The sequence below is a fragment of the Alternaria viburni genome (assembly GCF_023758015.1).
Source record: "Alternaria viburni strain BMP 2772 chromosome Unknown scaffold_11, whole genome shotgun sequence".
Classification (NCBI taxonomy): Eukaryota; Fungi; Ascomycota; class Dothideomycetes; order Pleosporales; family Pleosporaceae; genus Alternaria; species Alternaria viburni.
Genome location: NW_026055780.1, coordinates 77,679 through 92,389, shown reverse-complemented (window position 1 = coordinate 92,389; position 14,711 = coordinate 77,679). Strand labels below are relative to the sequence as shown.

General features: G+C 53.6%; 8 protein-coding genes across 8 annotated transcripts; 2 read left to right on the top strand and 6 right to left on the bottom strand.

The window, feature by feature from the left end:
* Positions 1-479: 479 nt before the first annotated feature.
* J4E79_005676 (uncharacterized protein) lies at positions 480-1,511 on the top strand (the record flags this gene model as incomplete). The annotated part of the gene is made up of 2 exons (XM_049354554.1): positions 480-641; positions 735-1,511. The coding sequence occupies 2 exons, from the start codon at positions 480-482 to the stop codon at positions 1,509-1,511; spliced, it is 939 nt and encodes a 312-aa protein (XP_049210677.1).
* A 260-nt stretch (positions 1,512-1,771) lies between these two features.
* J4E79_005675 (uncharacterized protein) lies at positions 1,772-2,353 on the bottom strand (the record flags this gene model as incomplete). The annotated part of the gene is made up of 1 exon (XM_049354553.1): positions 1,772-2,353. The coding sequence occupies one exon, from the start codon at positions 2,351-2,353 to the stop codon at positions 1,772-1,774; it is 582 nt and encodes a 193-aa protein (XP_049210676.1).
* A 657-nt stretch (positions 2,354-3,010) lies between these two features.
* TUB4 (gamma-tubulin) lies at positions 3,011-4,543 on the bottom strand (the record flags this gene model as incomplete). The annotated part of the gene is made up of 4 exons (XM_049354552.1): positions 3,011-3,400; positions 3,450-3,839; positions 3,886-4,480; positions 4,536-4,543. 4 exons carry the CDS (start codon positions 4,541-4,543, stop codon positions 3,011-3,013), a joined length of 1,383 nt encoding a protein of 460 aa, XP_049210675.1.
* Positions 4,544-4,883: 340 nt separating this feature from the next.
* J4E79_005673 (uncharacterized protein) lies at positions 4,884-6,134 on the bottom strand (the record flags this gene model as incomplete). The annotated part of the gene is made up of 4 exons (XM_049354551.1): positions 4,884-5,450; positions 5,499-5,678; positions 5,726-5,913; positions 5,966-6,134. The coding sequence occupies 4 exons, from the start codon at positions 6,132-6,134 to the stop codon at positions 4,884-4,886; spliced, it is 1,104 nt and encodes a 367-aa protein (XP_049210674.1).
* Positions 6,135-7,516: 1,382 nt separating this feature from the next.
* Positions 7,517-9,505, bottom strand: J4E79_005672 (uncharacterized protein; the record flags this gene model as incomplete). The annotated part of the gene is made up of 1 exon (XM_049354550.1): positions 7,517-9,505. The coding sequence occupies one exon, from the start codon at positions 9,503-9,505 to the stop codon at positions 7,517-7,519; it is 1,989 nt and encodes a 662-aa protein (XP_049210673.1).
* Positions 9,506-10,465: 960 nt separating this feature from the next.
* J4E79_005671 (uncharacterized protein) lies at positions 10,466-11,521 on the bottom strand (the record flags this gene model as incomplete). Its single annotated transcript, XM_049354549.1, has 4 exons — positions 10,466-10,825; positions 10,876-11,011; positions 11,072-11,444; positions 11,497-11,521. 4 exons carry the CDS (start codon positions 11,519-11,521, stop codon positions 10,466-10,468), a joined length of 894 nt encoding a protein of 297 aa, XP_049210672.1.
* A 240-nt stretch (positions 11,522-11,761) lies between these two features.
* Positions 11,762-12,709, bottom strand: J4E79_005670 (uncharacterized protein; the record flags this gene model as incomplete). Its single annotated transcript, XM_049354548.1, has 2 exons — positions 11,762-12,424; positions 12,479-12,709. The coding sequence occupies 2 exons, from the start codon at positions 12,707-12,709 to the stop codon at positions 11,762-11,764; spliced, it is 894 nt and encodes a 297-aa protein (XP_049210671.1).
* A 530-nt stretch (positions 12,710-13,239) lies between these two features.
* SPE3 (putrescine aminopropyltransferase) lies at positions 13,240-14,333 on the top strand (the record flags this gene model as incomplete). Its single annotated transcript, XM_049354547.1, has 4 exons — positions 13,240-13,270; positions 13,338-13,518; positions 13,570-13,958; positions 14,056-14,333. The coding sequence occupies 4 exons, from the start codon at positions 13,240-13,242 to the stop codon at positions 14,331-14,333; spliced, it is 879 nt and encodes a 292-aa protein (XP_049210670.1).
* Positions 14,334-14,711: the final 378 nt, after the last annotated feature.

The window sequence follows — 14,711 nt, the reverse complement described above, 5'->3', positions numbered from 1 at the left end:
CTCGTTCTCAACTGAAAAGAAGTGGTGTGGTTACTATCTTATTACCCTTTCATGCTTATTTCGAGATTAGCTATTAGATTTTCTATATAAAGGTTGTAGGAGTTAGGTCCGGTTGGTTGGCAATGATTAGATACTGTTCCCAAATCCGCGGTCGCTTTTCGGGTTGACAGCATCCTAGTTCGCAGGACGGGTACGTAAGGCCATCGCTTCCGCATCTGGTCGACTATTCGTGGGTAGCCCAGCCTTACTTGTTGCGGCCCGCCACAGTGTATGCGCAAGACGCCGAGTCTCAGCGGGCTAAAGTCAGGCTGTCGGGTGTACCTTCTTGCTCGTTTTGATGCCTGACGAGGACACTATACCCCTTGAATTGATTGAATCTGCTGCTTTTGGTATTAAGAAAGAGTTGGTTGCGCGTATATAGTAAAGAGTCGGGTTATTGTTGTTATCGGCATTATCAAAGCGAAAGAACACAAGGCAATATGGGATCCAGCAAAGCAGGACAAACAGAAAGGAAGACGACGGCCGTCGAGAAACTGCGAAGCATGCTGGCGGATCCAAACAAGTTCCTATCCTGTCCCGGCGTATACGATGGCTTCACAGCGCGGATAGCTCTCCAAGAAGGCGTAGACTGTCTATACATGGTTCGTCTCCCCCATCTCCCCATCTCCATATCCACCAACATCCCCCCCACGATATCAAACAACACCAAACCAACCCAACTAACACATGTCCAGACAGGCGCAGGAACAACAATGTCCCGCCTCGGCGCGGCCGACATGGGCATAGCCACCTTCACAGACATGCTCACCAACGCCAGCATGCTCGCCTCCCTCTCGCCCTCGACGCCCCTAATCGCCGACGCAGACACCGGCTACGGCGGGCCCGTCATGGTCGGCCGCACAGTAACCTCGTACATCCGCGCGGGCGTCGCCGGCCTGCACCTCGAAGACCAAATCGTGAGTAAGCGGTGCGGGCACCTAAACGGCAAGCAACTCGTCGACATCGAGGAGTTTGAAGCGAGGATCCGGGCTGCGAGGTTAGCGCGGGAGGCAAGTGGCGGTGACATCGTCATCATCGCTCGAACGGACGCGTTGCAAGGATTCGGGTACGAAGAAGCCCTCCGACGTCTCCGTGCGGCAGTCGCTCAAGGCGCAGACATGGCGTTCCTGGAAGGCGTGACAACCGCCTCAGACGCGCAGCGCATATGCTCAGACCTAGCTCCCACACCTTGTCTCTTCAACAGTGTCCCCGGCGGCGTATCCCCTGATTTCTCAGTCGAAGAATGCAAGGCCATGGGGTATAAACTTGCTATTTTCCCGCTGCTGGCCTGCGAGGTTGTGTATCCCGCGGTTAGGAGGGCGGTGCAGCAGATGAAGGCGGGGCATGTGGAGAGTGTGGAGGGGGATGGGAAGAGGTATGGCCCGAGGGAGTTGTTTCAGGTTTGTGGGTTGGATGAGTTGATTGAGTTTGATGTTAAGGCTGGGGGGTTGGGGTATAAGGATGGGGCGTGAGGGGGATGTATGATTGTTGAATGGAGATGTGAGGAGAAGTGAGGCTTGGAGAGGCGTTGTTTCTTGCGCTGGGAGGAGGTGGGAAATGTGCTGTATACCACTCATCGTTTTGCATTCTGGTTTAGTTTCGAAGAACGTTCATTTCTGTTCGGATATGACTTTCATGGTGATCTCAAGACTCCCTCCAAGCTACTGCACGATCAATCTTTGTAGAACGACACATATCCACAATCTCCAGCAGCGCCCTACATTCCCCAAGCCTAGATACCCCACCTCCTCCCAATCCTCTCAAACACCCCCCTCAAATCCTCAATCTCCCCCCTAATCTTCTCCAGCTCCTCAAAAGGCTTACCCTCCACCTGGCCCCTCCTCAGCTCAAACTGCAGCCTTGCAATCTCCTGGATAACGGCAAGGGTGTTGTTGTAGTCCGTGGCCCCATCGTGTGTAGCTGTCTCCATCTGCCCAAACGCCTTCCTAAAATTCTCGATCTCGTGCTTGTTGGCAGACGGCATTGTATGCCGGGCTGATAGGTTTGGTGGCGCGTGCGTGACGGAGATACGAAGGGTGGGTATTGTGTCTGTTGTAGTGGTAGGCTGAGTGGGTGGTGGAGTAGTAGGACGGGTGGGCGTAGTGGTCGGTGCCGAGTCTGCGGTGGATTTTGGTTTTAGATCCGATGCTCGTAGACGCGCGTGGTAGTGTTCAGAGATGGGTAGGTCCGCATCGTGATCGCCTTGCTTGGGGCCGCAGAAGTAAAGGGTGCGGGTTTGCGTGGAGAGGGCGAAGATGGCTAGGGGGCCAACGACTCTGGAGTTGGTGATGGAGCGGATGCTTAACGCGAACATTTTGGGGGAAAGCTTTGGTGTTTTGGGCTGTTCCTACGGGGTGTTGTGTATTTCTGTGGTTGGTTGATTTGGTAGTGAGTGTAGTCGTAGGCGAGTAGGCACAGTTGACTTACTACGACGTATTTTATGCGGAGAGGACTGCGTACACTTTATACGTATAGAAGTGAAGCCTTGCTGTTCACTTGTGGATTCCAACGCACTGACCTGTGGTTATTTCCATTGAAGTGATTTGGGTCAGCAATAGAAATGCAAGAGAATGACAACACCACAGCGTTCCAGTCACGGTACCACGGTGAATCTGCTACATGCCTACAACCACACAGTCAGTGGATTGGTTTCTTGAATTAGCGATCCGTGGTAGACCTCGATGGATCGATTATCTTGCGCTCGTTACCATACAAACTCCTGGCGTTCTCTTCAAATCAGTCCGCCCTTACAGAACTAGCAAGAGCCGTGATATCTTCCACCATGATGACCACAATCGGTACGACGATTCGAAGAATGTGGAAGATGATAAATTTCAGAATCACGGTAGGTCTGTAGCCTACGTTGCATGTCCGCCAACGCCGCGAAATAGACTTGAAAGTCGGGTACCCTTGACTCCACTGCACCATCCAATGACGCCGATGCCAAATCCAATAGTTGCTCAGGTGACTTCTAGCCGACTCTCTTGTCAGCTTCCTCATCCGCAGGCGGCGCCGTCTCTTTGGTCAAGTAGTCGGCATCCTCGGCCTCTTCGTATTCTGCAATCAGACCCTGAACGACTTCCTTAGCTTCGTCGAACTCGCCGAGACCATCCTTGAAGGGCACTTCACGCTTGTAGCTTTCAAGGAAGGCGTTGCGTTTACGGAGGGTGGAGTATTGTGCGACTATGCGCTTGAAGAGCGTGGCGATACCCGTGTGATTTGCGAGCATGAGTCCGGAGACGCGGTGCGAGGAGGTCACGTAGGGCGACTTCTTGGTCAGCGCAACTTGTATGGAGGCGGGGCCCCAGGGTATAAAGGTAGCGAGACGTCGTTCGCGAATGCGCATAAGCGATTTGTGTACCTGAATAGTCAGTGAGCTAGATTCAAGCGGTCAACAGGAAGGAACATACATCTGAAGGATCCGCTTCTCCCTGGATGATGTTCAGGATAGACATGTAGCAGCTCTTCTTGGTGGGGTTAGTGGAGACCATGCGGTTCTTAGGCTGCAACAGTCGTCTCATGACGTCCAGGACGGTTGTCTTGCGAACTGTCTTGGCCTGCTCTACGTTCTCGCCAGAGAAGGGGGTGTATGAAGTCATAAGGAAGTGACAGCGCGGCGTGGGAATGAGCGATGCGACGATGCCAACAAGATCGTTGTGCATGTATCCGGGGTAGCGAAGGGTCGTGGTACTGGCGGACATGACGGTGGACACCAGCTGGTTGGTCTGCTCGAACGACGGGTTCATAACGTGCAGTCGGTCTGCAGCAATCCTAGTCAAGGCTCCGTTGTCGAGGACAACCTGGGAGGTCAGTGTGAATATATGCAAGTACCACTGGGCAGCTTACCACGGAGTCTGCATTCTGCGTCAGCCTTCTCATGCTCAGCAGACTGTTGTATGGCTGGACCACTATGTCGCCGTCCTGCGTGTTGGGGAAGACACTGTACGTCTGGATGAGCTTCTTGGGGAACCTGTCGTTGAGGCGTTCGAGCATGTAGGAGCCGAGACCGGATCCCGTGCCGCCAGCGATGGAGTGCAGCATCATGAAGCCCTCGAGCGAGTCGGAGCCGTCTGCTTCGCGGTCAATCATGTCCAGGATGTCCTCGTGCACCTGCTCGCCCATGCTGTAGCCCATGCCCCAGTTGTTGCCGGCGCCGGTGCCATCCTTGTGTATGTAGAAGTTTTCGGGGTTGTAGATGTTCTTGTAGGCGCTCGACTGGATCGAGTGCAGCACTCTGGGCTCGAGATCTAAAAGAATGGCGCGGGGGATGTAGCGGGTGTCGTCGGACTGGTAGAAGAATACGTCTTTGCGGTCGCCGCCCTCGGTCGCAAAGTCCTCGAGGTTGCCGTCGCGGTTGATGCCGTGTTCCTGGCACAGCTGCTGCCAGAACTGCTGCCCGACGCTGTTGCCGCACTGGCCCGCCTGCAGTGTTATTATTTCTCTGATACCGATTAGCTACACCATGTGACCGCAGTCTGAGATATACGCGCGCGTACCTGGGCATGGTGGTGGTGGTCAGCGACGTGGTGGGCTGCGAACGCGCTCTGGGCGGGGTGCACGCGTCGGGTCGCCAAATGTTTGGACCCTGCCGTCATAGCTCTCCACGCAATACCACCCAACACCATGGCCTTCACTTCACCATGCCAATCCAGATACTCGCCACTCTCACGACGACACTATCACCTCATACAAGAAAAAAACTGAACAGGTCTGCAGGCTACATTAAGCTAAAACCTTGCAAAGTAGATAATCTAACGTCAACGTAGACTCTAGGCTGTTCAGTTTTTTCTAAGGTTAGCGTGCTACATCTTCTGAATGTTGTTCTTGATATTCGCGTACTTAGTCTATTGCTCCTCCTCTTCTTCCCTTATCCTGACTAACGACTTGCCCTGGAACCCAAAATAACACTGGAACAAGAAGGTATAGATCAAGCAGAAGAAGTTATACCGCAGCACGTCCAGCCACATCAGCAGCGTCACGCCGTCCTTGGTTCCCTCGTGCCATGACCTCCGAATCTCCAGAAATAGCTTCGGGTCGTCCGTCACGACGCCGTCAAGGCCCTGCCGTATGTCCCAACGCATCCGGCTCTCCGAGTTCACCGTCCATCCGTACACGGGCCGACCGTCGCTCTGAGCTCGCCGTATGAACATCCTGCCCCATGGCGTCATGAGAATGGCCTGGGCCATATTGGACGAGACATTCGGCACACTGAAGAAATGTGACGCAATGAGTGTTGAGAAGCCAATATGCGAAATCGAGAAGCCGGGCAGATATCGCGAACATAGCGGAAGAAATTTGGCTGCCCAGCACCCAAGCACAATGCGCTTGCTCCACGGTCTGGATGGAGCAGCAGGCACGCTGTTGATTGTTTCACCAATCAAGCGCATCACATCGTCGGCATCGTTATCGAGCTGTATCGCGTCAGCAAGTGCTTGTACAACTCGGCTAGCACAACATACCTTGATATCGAGCAAAACCCAAATGTCTTCCAACCCAGGTTGCGCAAGATATTCGAGCAAATCAATAAGACGAGGCATCGGCTCGTGAGGTGCTTGCAGCGTTCTCAGCTTGCTTATAAACTCATAGTCGCAATCTATAACTTTTTCGGGCCTGCCAAAGCATCTTCTCAAGTTCCTATCCTACAGAAGAGTCAGTATACGATCGGGGTAAGTTTTGATCAACTCACATGCGACAACACGACTACACCATCCTTCGTCAGATGTATGTCTGTCTCAAGAGCATCTGCGCCTGCTTCGACTGCTCCTCTTAACGAGGCCATAGTGTTCTCGGGGTGCTTGGCCATGTACCCTCGATGGGCAATAGCCTGCGGTAGCCGCCTGCCTGACACATCTTTACGCGCAAACGCAAATGTAGCTATCCAGCTGGTCAATTTACATTCGCCACCAGAACACAGTAGGTTTCCTACCTGCGGGGAACTTGGTCTTCGGGCCGAGTAGTGGCTGCTCTACAATCTTGTCGAGCTGCTTCGTGAGGCTCTCAAACACCGGCGGTACTCCTACAACCATCTTTTTCTTCTCGAGCAATGGTGTTTGCACGTCGAACGCGCTGTCGGTGTCTATCCTGACCTCAGACATGACGATGTGCTTCTAGCGTGGCGGTTCCGAAAGCGGACGGCGCGGAACCTTTGGGTAGCGTGGTATTCGGGGAATGTACAGCGAAAGACAACGACGAACGAACGTATGCGCGACTTCAACGTGAGGACAAAAGATAACGATCTATAACAGCAAACAAACACACAATCTCCCTCTCCACACATCCACCCGCAAGGCAAATTTGCGGCGCGGGATCTCTACGACCCATTCCCTACGTTCGGCCGCCGAACGCGCCCTCTCTGGCCGCAACACACAGCAAAAATGCGCCGTGCAGCAGGACCCATCATCCCAACCCACACAACTGCACTCCAGGATACCGAATCCGTCCCAGAATCAGCCACCCACATTACCTTAACGGGCATAGGTAGCTGCAAATTGCAGACGGATGGAGACACAGCCTGTCCCGCATTGGCTGGCAAGCCAGGCTAAGCTTCGTTCCAAGATGGAGCTGTCGAGCTCCGGATGTATCAGCTCCCGGGCGCCACTAACAGTTGGAGTTGCAGGTATGCAACCCCCCTTGTCTCAGCAAGTTACGTGTCAGATAACGCGCGATTGTATGATGTGTTATTAGAAGTGGGATTATCCCTTCCTACGCGCTCTTTATGCGTCTTTCAAGCGCTCGGAGAAATGGTCTTCTCGGACTGCGGTGACAGAGGCGAAGGTGGTGAAATTCCATCAGATCCGGTGCCGTGGTTGATCTACCGCTAAATGCGCGTGGCGCGTCGATCAGGTCCTGGCTGGCTTGCCTTGCGTGCAGCTGCGCACGCATGCCGCACGGGTTTGCTGTCAGGGAGATGACTTTCCCGTATGCACGGCACGTACATGTCATCCTGTTGTATGCAAGGGTTTTGGGAAAAGTTGCGCATGCCGTTGACCGCTCGGGCGTGGCGGCGCGGGCATGCGGATGTTCTAAGATTACCTACCTATCTAATCGCTTCACGTGGATCTTGCGTGTCTATCTGGATCCGCCTTTTTTCGCAGACGCGGGGCCGACGCGGTGTTTGTTCGCGCGATGGAGTGGTGATCTTAGTATTCTGGCGGCGTGCCTGAGGCTGAGTCAGAGGATAGTGGGCGGCCTTAATTAAGACCTCTCCAAACGGTCCCAAGGTCCTGCACGCTGACAGTACTGAAGTTAGACATGTTCGACTTCCAGCAGCTGACAAAACAACTTTGGAAATAGCGTGTATGGTAGAGACCGTTGGCGAACATTGTTATTAGGGCCGAGATCTCGCTTGCGATTCTCAAAGCCTCGCGAATGCCTGCCAACATACAGTAGCTACTTGATTAGTCGTCGTACTGACAATCATGCATTTTATGGATGCAGCTATCAACCGAGGAAGCACAATAAAAACGACCCTTCACACCTAAAAGATATCGAGATCCTCAACCGGCACAGCAGACCCCTCCTTCCCTATATCCTTCGTCATCTCACCATACATAACACCATCCAAATAAGTCTCCCCAATAAGCTGATATCCTCCTTTCTCCAGCGGCCTTAACACAACCGGCACCTTACATCCCAGCAATACAACAACCTTATCCCCCGGCTCCACAGTGGAAGAACCAACCCCGAGATACCCTCCCTCAGTCGTATAAACAAACCTCTCGTAGCAAACCTGACCAGCGCTATGCTCAAGCGCAGTCCACAGCGGGTGAAACGGTGCCGGGATCGAGAAATCAAATTCGTGACCTTGCTCTGAGGATCCCGAACTCGACGCCTGCGCTTTGTTCTGTGCGTCTATCAGCCCAGCTTCAACATGCTCGTGTAGTTCCACGCCATCCAACTTCAGATTGCGCATACTGCGCCATGCGCGCTCGAAACCTGATGCGCGCATGTAGAACGGAAGAGGGAGAGGTTGAGTCTTAGGTTGACTTTCATCAGCCTCGTACGGTGCCGTCGTTTCTCTCAGCTCATGCCACCGTTTCGCGAAGATGGTGTTAAATTCCGGGGGAGGTGGACCCCAGACACCCATACGATTTGTATGCGCAGTGAGTGTCCTCAATAACGCTTCAAATGCACCAACTTGCGTTCCATACGCATTCTTCTTACATTTCGACTGGCGGAGAGACGTCGGTGTTTCAGTGTCTGTCCACCACGGATCGCCCGCAACGCCATCCACAGTATCAATGACGAGGCCTTTGCACCTGAGGAAGATACCCTCTTCCATCTTCTCGCTCGAAATAGTCGCAACTGCAGCAGCACCACTCGCCGCATCAAAAAACGGCCACTGCTTCCCCGTAAACAGCGAGCAGAGCATATACTGCGGTTTCGACGGTCCCCAATCGGGTAGCCATGACGGGAGTGCATATGCATAGTGCGTCCGCGGTTGCATTCCCGCCAGACAAATGACATAAAGATCCTGTTTCTGCCTGATAAATTCCTTGAGAAATGTAAACCAGATATCCTCCGCCTGGGCATTATAATCCGGCGGACACAACTGCACCAGCTCCGTCCCAGAGAGCCCTATCTTTGCAAACAAATGATCCCGCGGATCCGTCGCATTAGTCAATCTCGTCATCTGCAGCGTCGCTAACGCAGAAAGCTGTTCTCCTTGTTGTAGTCTTCGACGCAGACTCATGAGATTGCGCGCTGGATCGAGGACGCGGGGGTTAATGTCCACGGCGCGTGTCAAAGCCGTCACGCGTTCGTTCTTCGAAGGTGTGAATTCCATGAAGATGAGGTGGTCGGCTGCTTCGAGGGCGTCGGCGGAGAGGCGGCGCGTTCCGCAGATGAAGACGACGTCTTTTGCTAGGGCGAATTCTTGGACTATCCAGGCTCTTTTCCACCAATTTCGCGCCATTAGGGCGCGGAGGCCTTCCCATGTGGGGTATGTATCTGGGTGCATGCCTTCGTTTCCAAGCCACGGGCCGATGCCTTCTTCATCAGAACGACTGGCTAGATTGGCAAGGAAGTCCATGGCTAGATTACTTCCTTTCGCTGGTGGGCCGAGCCAAGCCCATACATTCGTTGCGTTGGAGAAGATCTGTCGCATGAGCGTGACTTGGACGTTGCGCTCAGGGATGTTATTCTGGTCTATACACAGTGCGTCGGCCCAGATACACTGCGGGACCTCACGGCGAATAGACCGCAGTGCCTTGGCTAGATTCTGGTGCAAAAACGTCTCGTGTCCGTCTACATCCACGGACTCGAGGACGTCGTTGCTATTGTAGTCGTTGCCTTCGAGCTTCGACGCCCATGTATACGATAGTGCGGCGTAGGATGCTTCCGGGTTGTATACATTATCGTGGAAAACGTGCACTCTGAGTGGGGCTGTTATTGACACTGCAGGAATGAGGATGAGCAGCCGAAACTCGTCCTGAGCTAGAGGTCGGTATTCTAGTAGCGAAGACATGATGATGCGTGCCGTGGAGCTGGCGGTATGCTACTACTAGCCCTGGGATGGCGGTGGGTCATTGCTTCTAAACCCGGGTTGCTGGGAGGCTAGGTCTTTGTACTAGGTGGGTACGCGTTGGTGTCGGCTGGCTGTTTGCGGGGAGAGGCTCAAGTGCTGACGGGCGTAAGTGGTGTGATGTCACAGATGTGTGTGATACGAGGAACTGCCTACCTAGGTACGTTCAGCCTTGTCAGTGTAGAGAAACTATTGACTGGGGCTCGAGATGAAGCCACAGATGTTGTGACGAGGCATACCTGATATTTTTCCGTTTGTTGACGTAGAGTTGATGGACTGTACTATCGTGACGTTTACCCCACAGTGGCTGTGAAGGACCCTAGTGCACGGACCTTCCTGATATGGATTCGAGACATCATGCAAGGCTGAGGCATACCTATTTTCGCCCCCACACTCTTGTGTACAGCTGAGTTAGTGGAAGGATTCTAAGTGCTGTTAAATCGTCCCTCTTCTCTGTGCCCGAAGGGATCCATTGAGTAAATATTTCGGTACCTTTGACAGCTGCTAGAGATAACAGTGACATAAGTAGACAGTAGCATGCTTGTATGTGGTTTGTAATGCCAACATGAGGTAGAGACGATGAGTACTTCTCTGCCTTCAAGCCGCTCCAAAACTTTGCGTTTGCGTTTAACATGTTTGCAATGTCGTCTATTTTTTCTTACGATATGCCTCATTTTCATCATCGCTATCGGATGCCCACGTACTGGCAGCCTTCAAGTCTTGCACCGTCGGATGCCGCCACATATTCGTGATATTTCGTTCCACAGTCGTGGCATTCCGCTTTTCCTAAGTAGCGCCGTCGAATGTTGTCTCTCCAGGCCTGATAATGGGCCCACCTTGCATAGCATCCACGTCTTGATACACCACTCCTGTAGACACCAAGTGCGCAAAGGCGTCCTCCTCCTATGAAGCAACCTCGAACTTTGGTGTGTACTTTGCGGCGGCACTGGCAAACTCGGCTTTCTTGCTCGCCCAGTCTGCGACTGCCCTGTGCTGTGGGGCCGATGTTTGCAGCTGTGATTTCAGCTGCTCAGTCTCTTCCTTCTTTCCAAGCAATGTGTTGAGGACGATGAGGTTTGCGATTGTGTCGACCGAGGTGCCGTCGATGGAAATGGCTTGTTGGAGAGCGGCTTCGGCTTCTGGGAGGCGGCCGAGGTGGATTTCCGATACGGCCTGTGCGACGAGCGAGTGTGGGGAGGTGGATTGAGCGGTTGTGGCTAGTTCTTCGAAGACGTAGAATGCGGACTGGTACTTCTCGCCGCCCTGAGTGGTGTCAGTGTTATGGCATGTGACAGTCGAGTTTAGGGACATACCTCGCGCATGCCGACCCAACTCTCGGCAATGTTTACTAGTAGACTGTCTTGTGCCCATTTCCGTGCGCGCTGGGCCTCTTTTGCGGCCAGATCTGTGCGGTTTTGTTGAAGGTGGATTTGTACAATGAGTGCTACCCTATCCAGATGTTAGCCATGATTGCCCAGAATAGTCCATGCAAAGGGACTGTTAACGTACGCATCCAAGCTGCCCTGGTGCTTGCTCAGCACATCAAGCGCAGCCTCCGTCTCGCCCGCCCTCTCCAAGACGATGCCCGCGCAAAGCTGCACTGTCAAGTTCTCCTGTCCATGTTGCTCTGCCAGCTTCTTCGCCTGGTCCACTACGTCTTTGCCCTGCTCACAGTCTGCTAGCAGCTTTACTGCGACCAGATCTGGAGTCTTCTCGGATGCGAGCTCGCTGGAAACGGCTTGTGCTTGGCCCAGCGCGATTTGGCTGCGGAGTTTGAGGACGCGAACGGGCAGCGCATTTGACGCGGAAAAGGACGACGTGTCGAAATCGAGGACTTGCTGGTAGGCGCCGGCGTGGAAGGCCGAGTGGATGTTTATGAGCTCTGGACAGTCGTTAGCGGGGCTTGAGCTGGCGTGGCCGGCGCTTTGACGAACCTCCTTCGGGCGAGTAGGGGTCCATGATGGGAGTATGTGTGAAGTAGTTTTATTGAGTGAGCGACGGGAAGATTTGGTATCAATGGGCTATGGATTGGAGATGCAATCGTGTTGAAGCCAGATTGAGTTTGGCCTGTCTGCTCGGACCCTGGATCACGCTCATTGGCTGCTGCTCCGCAATCCCATGTGGCAGGCACGATCATGAGAAAGTATGTGAACCAATGATTGTATCTATTAACACCAACATTACCCCTACAAGAAGCTTCTACACCCGACGTACAGTAAAGGTCATGAATCTAGTACCCGGAGGCACAAGCGTCGTCTTCATCCTCTTCGATAGATCTTCTTCGCCAAGCACAGCTTCAGCCTTCCATTCCGTTCCAGTTTCCTCCCCAACCTGCTCCCACATCCTCGCCCAGGACTCTGGATTGTGCCAAAAAGCAGTCTGCTCTTTCATGAGGTGTGAGAAGCTGCCGGCTTCAGGCTTGCCACCTTGGCGTCCGACGATGAGACTTCCAGCCACTGGCCTCAACAGTTGGACCACGCGCTTAGCTGCTTTGACCTGACCGTCCCAATCGAACAGGTGGAAGAATGAGGCGGCATTGATCATGTCGATCTTACCGTCTACCTGCTTCAGCTCCGAGTTGGCGTCGAAGATGTCGGCTTCCATGAACTGTGTCTGCAGAGTCGACTTGTCGAGAAACAGATCATAGCCAAAGCCCCAGAAGTCTGTTTTGACATCGGACGCGTACGTGTTCTCGGAGGGCGCGCCGTTGTGGACCAGCTTGCGGATGTCCTGGCCCATACAACATCCAAGGTCGAGGAACTGCTCCCCGTCCTTGATGCGACTGAGGACTTCCTGGTAGGCCGGGTTCTTCTCGATGGAAAAGTTCAAGAACCCCCAATTTCCCAAGCAAGGATACGGGAACTGCAAGGTCGTCAGTACAGCTCGCTATTGTTATGTATGGCAGACTAGACTCACGACCGAGAATGCTTCATCTCTCACACGTTTGATGTGCGTGATGATGTCCGCTGCTGGCACCCTGCTGTAACTTTCGAACAGATCTCTCGTTTCCGGACTAGGCTCTTCAAGTTGCTTCGTGTACCATGGTAGTAGCTCAGGATCCTTCACATATGCCTTGGTCGCGACAACTTGCTCTACTCTGCTGCGCTCCTCCTGGGCTGGGTCTTGCACTGGGACGACTTCGGTCATGTTTGGGCCGCTTCTGAGTGATACCCAGTGGTAATGAAACTACGTGTTGATCTCATTGCGAGCGTTGCGTCCCGGCTCTTTATGCTCCTCCTACCTGCAGTCTACACCCATTTGCGTGTTAGTATGAACCTTGCAGGCTGACGGCCGCCCTCGTTGTCAGCACTGCTTTAGCCACCCTCTACATCAACTCGGTGTCGCATCCGCGCCGTATGCCCGCGAAAATCACGCAAAGGAGGGACGTGGGATGGCAGCATGAAGTGCAGACGTGAGATGGAGATAATGCTACCCAATATAGATGCCTTGCGGCTGGACCTTCCCGGGATGATGGTGGGGGATGGCGGGGCAGGTACGGCGCGCGCGACCAGTGACGTGCATAGGCCTAGAAAATTGTGCCCAACGCAAACACCAGCAAAAACTCCGCCAACCTGAAGGTCCCCATATATATCCGGCGACAGCTCTGTCAATCTTCTGTTTACTCCCGTAGATCACCTTTACTCTATACTCCTTTTTCTACACACAAATCCTTCAAGATGCCTGCCATTGAACACCCTACCATCAAGGGTAAGTGAAGTCGACTTTTGAAGCAGTCATACAACCACACCCTTTCAATTGCTGACATTCGGTATAGATGGCTGGTTCCGCGAGATCTCCGGCATGTGGCCCGGCCAGGCCATGACCCTCCAGGTCAAGGAGGTTCTTCACCACGAGAAGAGCAAGTACCAGGACGTCCTCATCTTCGAGTCGACCAACTACGGCACCGTCCTCGTCCTCGACAACGTCATCCAATGCACCGAGCGCGATGAGTTCTCGTACGTCACAACCCTATGGCAAGACGCGGACAATGGTTGATAGTAGAACAGATACCAGGAGATGATCACCCACTTGGCCATGAACGCCCACCCCAACCCCGAGAAGGTCTTGGTCATCGGCGGTGGTGACGGTGGTGTCCTCCGTGAGGTCGTCAAGCACGACTGCGTTAAGGAGGCCACCCTCTGCGACATCGACGAGGCTGTCATCCGCCTCTCCAAGCAATACCTCCCCGGCATGTCTGTCGGCTTCGAGCACCCCAAGACCACCACCATCGTCGGCGACGGCTTCAAGTTCCTCGAGGACAAGAAGGGCGAGTTCGACGTCATCATCACCGACTCCAGCGACCCAGAGGGTCCCGCCGAGGCTCTCTTCCAGAAGTCCTACTTCGAGTTGCTCAACGGTGCGCTCCGCGAAGGCGGTGTCATTACCACCCAAGGTTGTAAGCCCTCTCCTAGTCCGCTCAGTTCACGTCCACTTTTCGACCGCCATGCGCCGGAAAGGTGCTGCTTTGGTCAATGGCTAACATTCTTGTATAGCCGAGAACCAATGGCTTCACATGCCCCTCATTGTCAACCTCAAGAAGGCTTGCAAGGAGGTCTTCCCCAACGTCGAGTACGGTTACACCACCATCCCCACCTACCCCTCCGGCCAGATCGGTTTCATGGTCTGCAGCAAGGACGCCAACCGCGACCTCAAGAAGCCCCTTCGCAGCTGGTCTACCGAAGAGGAGGAGCAGCTTTGCAGGTACTACAGCAAGGAGATCCACGAGGCGGCTTTCGTTCTGCCCACCTTTGCTCGCAAGGCTCTCCAATAAGCGTCTGGCTTGTCGAATTTCTTTTCGTTACGACCTCACTAGATACCACGATATGTGATGAATATCAAAAGACTGTAAAGTCATACCCAACGAAACATCGATACTTTCGACTGCATACGCTCAGGCATGATTGTTCTGCTAACTACTAACGTTCTACACCAAGCCGGCGACATGACAGCCACAAGCGCCTGGTTACTTCTTGCGCTTCGGACCGCACCCCACTTGCCAGCGCACAACAATGTGTCCAGCTTCCAGGACATCGGCAGTTGAGGCTCTCGGACGCTTAGTGAGAAATGGTGCCTGGGCAGGCTGTTATCATGCGCGAGTTTCAGCAACCAGCTTGAGTTCTGAGGCAAACACACAGTCGCTGGCCTGTGA